Source organism: Malus sylvestris, chromosome 14 (assembly GCF_916048215.2).
Source record: "Malus sylvestris chromosome 14, drMalSylv7.2, whole genome shotgun sequence".
NCBI classification, from domain to species: Eukaryota; Viridiplantae; Streptophyta; class Magnoliopsida; order Rosales; family Rosaceae; genus Malus; species Malus sylvestris.
The window spans coordinates 17,043,436-17,053,951 of NC_062273.1; the positions used below are offsets into that span (position 1 = coordinate 17,043,436).

Consider the following 10,516-nt stretch of genomic DNA (forward strand, 5'->3'; position numbering starts at 1 on the left):
TCACTTGCATTGCAAACTTTGGAGCGTATTGGATGACAAATCAAACGCCACGGTGCAGTCCATGGTGGAAGACTTCTTCATTATAAGCATCAATTCAACTTTTCCCGTCAACTTAGCCGCGCTGTTGAGAGTCAACACCCCGTTGCTCATTTCACTGCCAAGGTTTGTACCGCTCAATTCACTTGAACTCAAGCTCACCTCAACATTGATTTTTTTGGTGGAAAGCATTTCAGCCTTGCTCTTGGGAATAGAAACTTGCCCAACGGTCGCGCCTTGGTACAAAAACGAGACAATGCCTGCATCATACTTGTATGGACCAAAATTTGTGTTTTTGACTTTGATTTGTGTTGTGAATTTAGTGTTGAATGAAAGTGTTGCTGGGACAGAGTTGAGGCCAGAGGCGGCACTAAGGGGGAGCGAAAGATGCAATTGCATAGGGCTTCCAAAATTTTTTGGTATCTTATATTTATATGTAATAATGTTATATATTAAAAAAATACTTTTATTAGCACTTTAAAATCTTATAGTGCACTTTTATAAGTGTAATTGTTTTTTCTTTCTAAATATAAAAATTTGGAACGCACAATGAGATATTAGGAGTGTTAATAACAACATCTTAAAAAACGATTTTCTTTTCAATTTTATTAATTATAGAATAATGCTATATATTCAAGTAAAACTCTAAAGTTAGAGTTTTTGAAGTTTTTTTTTCTTTATTTGGTTGCTTAAGATTGAACTGTTTTTTATTATTTAGTGAAGATTATGTTTATAACTCTTTTTACTTATTTAATGACACTTGTAAACTTACAATCAGTGAGTCCTAAAGGTTGTTTTGATTGAAGTTATTATTTTCTAGTACCAATATATTATCATACTTTAAAAAAATATATATCTTAAAAAGGGGCCATTTTATAAATTTCGCACAGGGCCCCGAAATCTCAAAGACAGCCCTGGTTGATGCCTTGCACATTGATGTTGCCTAGCTAGACCTTTAGGGTTTTAACTTGGGGCTCTTAGAGATTAGTCCTTATCAAAGATAATTTTTAGAATATAACCTAAGAGGTTTTCAGTATCTAAAAAAACTCCTTTATTTCAATGCACCATGACATGTCACCTATACAACTACCAAAGTCTTTACCACTATTTACATGCCTGCCATCTCAAATGTTAGAACTACCTCTTGTTCTCAAATTCTTAACCATCAACATTAGAGAGAGATTTAGAGAGAGAGAGGGGGGAGTCCCTTTTTATCCGGTATGGAAATCACGACATTAAAAGAAGCTTGAATTGCACCTGTAATCAATGAAAATTTTCAAATTTTCAAACATGTTGTTTACTCTCGCAAAACAGTATTTCAGTTGTTGTAACCGTTTGGACCCTTGCTCCACAAAAATCTATTTGAAGCTACGATTGTTCGGCTTCCTCGATTTGTTGACTTCGTCAGAACCCACGAATCACTTGTAAGATACTATGTGTGCTTTTCTTTTGTCGTAATCATAAGCTATATGGTGTGGAAAATGTGTTTAGCTGTCATAATCAACACACCAGTTGATACTTGTATAACTTGTTGGTATGGTGTGCATGTATTGGTCCGATAAGTTTCATTGTTTTAGCAAGAATTGATTTTTACAATGCATACCATGTGTTTGTTGAAAGGCTTCTGTGGAGATTTTGTATTTGTAGGTTCTTGTCAATTAGGTCCCCTCCATTCGGTATGGTTAGTTAGGTCATCTCCATTCGGTACGGTCAGTTAGGTACACTATATCGTTTCGTTACGGTCATTTTCTCTACATACAATTAGTTCCTTTCGTTTATCCTTGGACTCATTTTTAATTTATTGAGTGCAGGACTATTAAAAAAAATGAAAGCATTTGAGACAGCGTAAAGATAAATGAGATTGAAACATTGCAAAATTGCAAGTAGAATAGGATGTGAAGCAGGGGGATCAAAGCTCATTGAAAAATAGTGTATTGTGCATCTTAGTTGGGAAGGGAATGAGGATATGGCCTAAAATCTTTGCTGGCTGCGCAATGCCATCCTATATTTTTGTACGGTCTTTTAGGTTTGGAATGGTCAGTTAGGTACATTGCGTATGTTTAGGTCTCCTCCATTCAGTACAGTCTATTAGGTCCCCTCCATTCAGTACGGTCAATTAGGTCCCCTTCATTCTGTACGTTCATTTAGGTATGTTGCGTACGTTTAGGTCCAATTGATTTGGTATGATCAATTAGGTTGTGAATTCAATTACTTACGTTATGATGTTTAGGTCTGTTTGATTTGGTAAGCTCAATTTGGGCACACTTTCAAATAATTATGTTTATAGTGTAGGTCCGAACAATTCAATATGAAAAAAGTTGGCACTGTTTGTACTAATTAGGTTTGAATCCACCTGAGGACTTATTTAATCCATTTTGTTGTAATACTTGATGCATTTCAATCATTGTGTAAACCATGATGCTTTTCCATATTGTATGAATCCGCAGGTTATAGGAATATGGCACGAAAGAGGAGGAGTGAATATTCATTCCTACAATACAGGTCTAACATGGGGATTTTTGCAGGAGCCTACCAAAAATTTCAAAATCATGTCAAAACTATCCACCTAGAGCTTATGGAAAGGACACCATTTTGGGGTTTGTTCAAGATATATAGAGAAGGCATTGCGACAGATGATGCATGGAAGAACGACTACGATGTTATTGATATACTAAAGACATATAATAAGGATCTTAAATGTTTTGTACCTACGTGATGCTTAATGTTTTGATCACTTAGTATTTTGTTGTGTGACACAAAGGCTATCGAGCCCATTTCTTTTGCTGCTGCATGATGTCAAAAACAATGAATTGGGTATCGAACTTGATGTTGTGTGCTTCATATTTTCATAGTTTGCTATTTTAGAATTTTTGCAACTGCATGATGCATATGTTATTGTACCTTCTTATTTTTCATGGTTTGCTTCCTTTTTTTTTTGTCATTTCGGATGTAAAATTAAGCAAAATTTTATTTGTTTATTATTTTAAAAAAAATGAAATGAAAAAGAAAATTGTTTTAATTAGCTGAAATCAAGGGATTTCTTAACCATTGATTACAGTGATACAGTGGAAATGACAAATCTCTAATAATCATGGTGTTATGAGACAAATTAACCATTGTAATCTGCAAAAAACAAGGGATTTCATTAACCATTACAATCAGCCAAATTGTGGGCACAATTAAATAGCCATTTGGTGTTTCATAAAGGAAATTCATAACCATTGTAATAAAAAACATATCGTACTCATTATTGACATTCCAAAATTAATCAACCTTGACCATTGAAATTCACCAACTTAATCATTCGTGAGCCATATACACTGAACCTATCTGACTGTACCTAAACTTTCAAGGGCAACATGGATTGGTGTTGTCATGGATGATACCAAATTAACCATTGTTGCAAGTAGAGAACTTATGTTTGCTTGTATCTCTAAGCTTGACAATGATTTTTACAATAATGGGTTGCCAAGAAATTACAGAAAAGAAAATTAATATTTTCATTCGTACGATTTAGTATCAACACTTGTGTAGGTGCAGTTGAATAGGTTCGGAAAAACTAAAACGAGACACCATTTCATTTAAAAGTAAATCTTTATTCTAAACTCTTTATTAATAACCAAATGGAAATATAGTTCTGGGAGTAATAAAACTAAAATCGCTGAAACAAACATAGTTCTATTGCAAACGATAAATTGAAAAGATAAGCTCTTAAATTTGGGCTTAACATGTGAGAGAATTATGCCACCCGATTCGATGACACCTCCCACATGTTATTGGCCTTGATTGTTCACCAATTGATTTCATCATCTTAAGCTTTGGCCTCCCATATTGTTTTTTGGTCAATGGTGGTTCCACAACAATTTCTTCATGTCCATCAATATCAGGCCTATCAATGTTCGGAATTGGATATATTGGGAAGGAGTAAGAAGACTTGTAGTATTCAACGGTGAAGAAATCTTCAACATAGTCATTAGGATTTCCATCATCATTGATATTCGCAGCCACTGCATGCTTATAGGAAACCCTTTGATTTGCCATTGATAACATGAATAGAAACGATTTTGCAAATCCACCATCACTGAAATGTCATTGTGTACCTCAAAACAGATAGACTTAACCTACTAATTTCCCAATGCCTGCCAACTTCCAAAACTTGATTAAAGCGCTCCTCCATCTCAGGGCATAGAAATGTATTCCAATTGTGTGTTGCTCGGAACCATTCTTTATTCATTTCCATCATCTTCACTCTAATACAATCAACCAATTGATAAATTGGTAAAGATCGTTCTTCACATATCCAAGAATTAAAAGATTCTGCAACATTGGACCACATTTCTCCGTACCTATATAAGGGAATGGTGATTAATGTATGAACCTCATTTCACAACCAAAGATGAAAGAGAAAAATAAAAACCGAAAAATGCACATACTGGCACCTTCAAAAGATGCATTGGACCAATTTTCTTTTAGAAGACTATCCAAGAAAGTTCTCATTATGGATCCATCTTCATCCTTTAGAACCCTTAGGTGCACATCAAAGGCTTCTGGGGTAGGTGCATAAGCACACTTGCAAAACAAATGCACAATATAGTCCCTGAAAATTTTGCCACAACCAGTAGGATATTTACTGAAGGGACATACAGAGAAGGGATTGTGCACAGTTTAGTAAAACTGATGTTATGATATACTAGAGAATTTGGTACAAATTGCCATCAAAATTCTCACTAATGCACATATTAGTAAAACTATGCCACCAAGTTCGCATGTGCGGGATCATTTAAAAAAGAATTCACTTGAGCATTTCATCATACACAAAATATGCATTGTGTATTAATCATATGAACCCCAACACAAATTTCGTCAAAGTTAATCCATGCTTCAACTATTTGAAAAAAGTTAAATTGAAAATTTGAGAGAAATAAAGAACAACATTTTACAATTTACAGAAATTACCTGAACTGGTCGGAATTGGTGCTAAAAACCTGAACAAAAAATAGTCTAGTATGCACGAATCACCAGTGAATAACACAACAACTGCTTCACTTTGATTTTAGACCCAAGAGTTTATATAAGAAAATTCTACTATGAATTGATAATGAGACAATCCAACCAATAACGAGAAACTGATTTTTGGGATCAATATATAGAAAGGAAGCGTGAACATCGTCATCAGTAGAGAAAAAAGGGAAAAGTTTCATTGACGCCGAAGATGGAGAGATGAATCGTAATCGATGCAGACAGACATGAGGAATCCATAACTACAAAACGTTTAAACATTTATTTGTACCTAAGGGAAATATAGGTAAATTAAAAATATAATAAATTGCTAGAAAAATAATTAAATATGACATGGACTATATAATCTGATGTGAACATGAGTTAAAGGACTAATTTTAGTTTTTAATCTTCAATACTGTATTAATCTTATTTAGGGATTAAAATTAAGTTTTCGAGACCTATGGCGGTTATAACCATCATCTGAAACACGATGAAAATGTCAATATAAATGGCCAATTTAGTTCTCTTTTTGCGTTTCAGCTCATCAGTGGATTCCAAAGACTCTGCATCGCTTCTTGTGTAACCATTTGCTGGTGCCAAAGGATAAACCTATTGGTTCTTCTCGGCCATGTTCTTCTCTTTGTGATAAAAGTGAAAAGAAAATTCTCTTAATTTGTCATGTATTATTGCAACGATGACTTTTTGTGAAGCAAATCACCTAACGATAGGTGAAGGGATATATATATATATATATATATATATATATATATATATATATATATATATATATATATATATCTACTAATTAATAAAATCTTATTTGTCAACCAAAAAAAGGTATAAAGACAATTAGTATTCTATCACACAAAAAAAATGATGGGCAATAATGTAATTTCACATGTCCAGATTTTACTGTTTTTTATTGAAGCCTCACCTACATGTGATGTTAAAATACCTCTAATATTAGAAAAAAAAAACCAAAAACAAAAACCTTCAACTCTCCCTACGTTCTCTCTCTCTCCCTCTCACCTTCTCATCTTCTAAAAAAATGTGTTCATACACACAAGTATGTAGGCAAATGCTAGTATTCTATTAAGAGAAGAGGACTTGTCAACTTTTTTTCCCCTTTTTTCCAATTTTGCCCTCACTTTTGAACACACAATATTGACATGAGGAAGGCAAAATAGTAAATTTGTACCTTTTGACAAAATGACAATCATATCCATATTTTTCCTATTTTACCTTTTTTTTTTTTTAGAAAATAACAATCATATAATTAAGAGAAATTGTTCACACACACAAAGTGTGTGCTTTCTACTAGTATATATTAAGGTACTTTACTGTTTATAAACTTTGATTTTATTCTTTAGTGTCCCACATGATAATTGACACACCCCGTCTCGAAGGAGGGCATGTTGGCCGTCACGTAAGAGTGACGTAACCATTTACACAGTTTGGAAGCTTTAAATATACAATTACTAAGATGTAACACCCGAGGGTGAGTCCTACTTTTGTGAATTCTGTTAGAACACCGTTGGATTCCTCATGGCCACCAAAGCTCATAATGTCCAACACACCTTGATTCTAGGATCGGGGTGTGTCAATAATAATATTCTCTTATGGTGCATAATATCTCCTTTGTAAATTTCTTCAAGTGAATAATATTCCCTTATGGTGCATGATCTCTTGCTATAAATTTTCTAGTGGTGATTTAATTTGAGGCATGCTCAGATTTGAGTTCCCCATCACTACCTTTCTAATTTTCTTCCATGCCAAGTCTACTAATGATATTCTTTCTCTAATCTCTTTTTTTTTTTTTTTTAAATTTTTTTATTGCATTACAGATTTGAAGCACTTTGTTGCAGTGTACTCTTGTGTTTTTTTTTTTTGGCCTACTAAGTCAAATCAAGACTATTAATTGTTTTCTAATATGCATCTAAATTGTTTGAGACCAAGTTCAATTTCACAAATCCTCAATATTGTTCCATATGGTATTGTTTGGTACGCAGACGGGACAGGACGGGACAGGAATAGAGGTTCCGTGTTATGTTTGGTACGCACAGGACGAAACATGATGGTTATTCAATTTTGCGTTTGGTACGTGCTGGATGGAACAGAACCAAAAGATTAAATGACTAACTCATCCCTGTTTTGTCTGTTGTTTGGTACAATGTTTATGCGTGGGACGAGATGGGACAAAGGTTTTTTTTTCTTTTTGAACTTGTTCATATTTTGAATACATATATGCTTATCTATGATATATTTTGATATATTTTTTACACTAGCACATGGCTAAAGATATGTTATGCCATGAATTCTATCTTTTATAACAATACGATGCTTAGCTTCAATATGGTTGAAGCTTATCGGTTCAATGATGTGAAGAGGCAACATTCAAACAATATGATAGTATTAGTGTAAAATTATGAGTCTCTATTTTACGGAAGTAGGCTTTCCATACATGTCTACATCTCAGTAGTCTTCAAACAATAAAAAACAATTACAACAATCATTTCAGCAAAATGTCATAAAACTGTCATCAAACAATGAATTGGTAAACTACTAGAATAAGAATGGAAACATATCTATCAAAGGTTATTCGCATTAACTTATGCCATTATCCATTATGACTGTTATAAAACAAAAACTAAATCCAATAGCTGTTAATTATACATCAGTAAGATCTAAACCAATAATTATGTTGCAATCTTAGCTAACAAATGTCCCACTCAATCAGCAGACATTGAAATTAAACTCCACGGTGTGATCCTGCTTCATTTATGTGTCAAACCCTGAACATGAAATCTCGAAAACTCGAAAAAGTGAGCCAAAAAGCTCTTACCCAGCTAAGATCAAGCAAAAATGGAAAGAACCCAGGTCCTCAAATCCTACAAGGACTCAGCCACATTTGCCCCCCTTCCCCTGATCCTTATCACAAGCCCACAAGACCAAATCTCTCATGCACTCCAATTCCGATTGCAATCCTCCCAAAACCTCACTCACTGAACAACAATACCAACAAGGCAGCCGTATACAAGCACAGAAGGTAAAAGCAATGCAATTCACCACCTCGTAACCATCCTTCTCCCTGTAAAATTATAAGAGGGAATTCCGATACAAGAATCAGCATGCTAACTTGTAGGCATGAAAGTTAACAAATTCAGTTATCTACACCAATATATAGATAACAGATAGATTAACATATATCATAAGCTTCACTGTTATCCAAATTATATGTACACCAAGCAATCCCTCATTTGTATATATCATACAAAGTGAATTCCAATTCCATGTCGTCATTTTTACTCCAGCCCTTCTTTGGCCAAATTCTCCAACTCATATATATAAATAGACAGTATATAGATTAGTCTTTGATAAGCCACAAGCTCGCAACCACAGAAAGACCAGTCTATACCACTCCTTTTTCTTACATTCTTCTTCCTCCTCTTCTCCTTATTTTCTTCCATCTTTCATTTTCTCTACCCCTCCTAACAGACCCAAAAAATCCACAACCATGGCTGTCACTCTCTCTTCCCTCACATTGGGCACTCCATGATATTCCGCCATGCTTGCAGCCGCCGCCTCCTCTCTCCAATGTTTTAAACTCCCAAACAAATTGAACAAAATTAAACAATAGCCCATGTTCTGATAAAAAAAACAAAATTAAAAAAAAAAAAAAACGACAACAACAAGAGCCCATGTGTATGATAGTAAATTCATATCATCTAAGCACCATCAGTGATCAGTAAGAATTTAAGAAATCTCAAATTGGAACTACAGCAGCATCCAAATATCACCAGTGGGGTCTTACATTTGTTTGCTCCTTTCTTCATTTCTAATTCAGAAATCTCAAATTGGCATGTTAAATCTATGCACTCGCACTCCCAGTTGCACAAATCTTAACAAAACCCAGTAATTAACACAACCTAATAATTAACAAATTAGCAACAAAAGATAAAAAAGAAAACCCTAATTAATTAAAACCCAGAAAACTTTCAACCGAAACGCAAAACAATGAAAACAAATTGAGATTCATCAAGCCATCAATCGCATACCTGGGTCAATCTGCAGCACAACAGTAGTGGCTTCGTGCTACTGCGTGTTGGCTGGGTGCAGCCGACACCTACGGGAGAGGATGAGGAGGAAGCCCACGGGAAGAGAAAGGCAGCGGCAGAATGAATGCAGGAAGAAGGAGACGGAGAGGTTGAGACATGAGGAAAGAGACAATGGGAGAGGGGCAATTTTGTCTAAAAATGTTATAATTTTGTGTTTGTAAACACGGAAATTCCTGCGATGAACGAGACAAGAAACACGTGTACAAAATAATATTTGTATTGATGATTTAGGGGTTATAATCTCTTCTACAAATTTAGCCTCTGATTCTATCTTTGTAATGGGTGGATTTGATGTTGTTGATCCAAAGGGCCGTTGGGGCTTGATCTTGGGATAAACAGTTGTGCGGATTTGTTGACGTCGTTGATCCAAAGGGCCGTCGGGGCTTGATCTAGGGATGAATGAATGATGAATGATGAACGCTTTCTTCAAGGGCTGTGGGGGGTGGCTTGATCTTGAATTAGTGGAAGTTCTTCAAGGACCATTGAGGCTTGCTTTTGAATGAGGATTTGATGAAGAATGAAGAGAGCTTTCTTGATCCTTCGGGGTTTGCTTGAGAGCTTTGGAGTTTCAAAGCTTCAAGGTTGTGGTGTGAGGTGAATTGGTTATGAATTCGTGTGCTAAAATGAATGCCTTGGCCTCCTATTTATAGAATTCCAAAACTTGATTTTTTTGGATTTAAATAATCAGATGAAATAAATCATTTCTGCCAGGTGTTGACACGTGTCCTGTTTGATGACTTTTCTGATTTATTTTGATTTTTCGTTTAGTCACATGCTATGTATAAAATTTATGTGACACATAAACATTGAAATTTTAATTATTGATCAACATTTATTTTACCGAAATTTCGATGTCTACAAATGCCCCCACTTCAAGGCGCGTCGTATACATGTACTTGTCACGTGTAGAAGATGCGTTTTGAAGTCCCTTACTGTAGATGTTGATCCAAGGGCTGTTGAGGCTTGATCTTGAACTAGGTTGGTGATTTCTTCAACGGTCGTTGGGGCTTGATCTTGAACTTTGTTTGAAATTTCTTCAAAGGCCGTTGAGGCTTGATCTTGGAGGTTGAAATTGGACCACAAGGAGCTTCATGTGGTAGATGATCTTTTGCTTTGGTAGTGGGTGAATCGGCACGTATTTTATTGCGCTTGTTGACTTTCCACAGCTTTGATCTTGAATTGGTTCGGAGGATTTTCTGGTTTCCTCCAATTGTTGACTTTCCACAGGCTTATTCTTGAACTGGGTTGGAGGATTTTCTGGTTTCCTCCAATTGTTGACTTTCCATAGCTTATTCTTAAGCTGGGCTGGAGGGTTTTCTGGTTTCCTCCAAGGGACTTTCCACAGACTTAATCTTGAACTGGAT

At 35.2% G+C, this 10,516-nt stretch overlaps 1 protein-coding gene and 2 long non-coding RNA genes across 3 annotated transcripts; 1 reads left to right on the top strand and 2 right to left on the bottom strand.

Moving 5' to 3' along the window:
* Nucleotides 1-435, bottom strand: LOC126599066 (uncharacterized). The gene has a single exon (XM_050265428.1). It carries the CDS (start codon nt 433-435, stop codon nt 1-3), a length of 435 nt encoding a protein of 144 aa, XP_050121385.1.
* A 674-nt stretch (nt 436-1,109) lies between these two features.
* On the top strand, nt 1,110-2,877 carry LOC126598832 (uncharacterized). Its single transcript, XR_007614984.1, has 2 exons — nt 1,110-1,460; nt 2,562-2,877. It is a non-coding gene; the product is annotated as an uncharacterized LOC126598832 (long non-coding RNA).
* Nucleotides 2,878-7,619: 4,742 nt separating this feature from the next.
* On the bottom strand, nt 7,620-9,741 carry LOC126598831 (uncharacterized). The gene is made up of 2 exons (XR_007614983.1): nt 9,093-9,741; nt 7,620-8,125 (listed from the first exon to the last, which is right to left on the bottom strand). It is a non-coding gene; the product is annotated as an uncharacterized LOC126598831 (long non-coding RNA).
* Between the last annotated feature and the right edge of the window lie 775 nt (nt 9,742-10,516).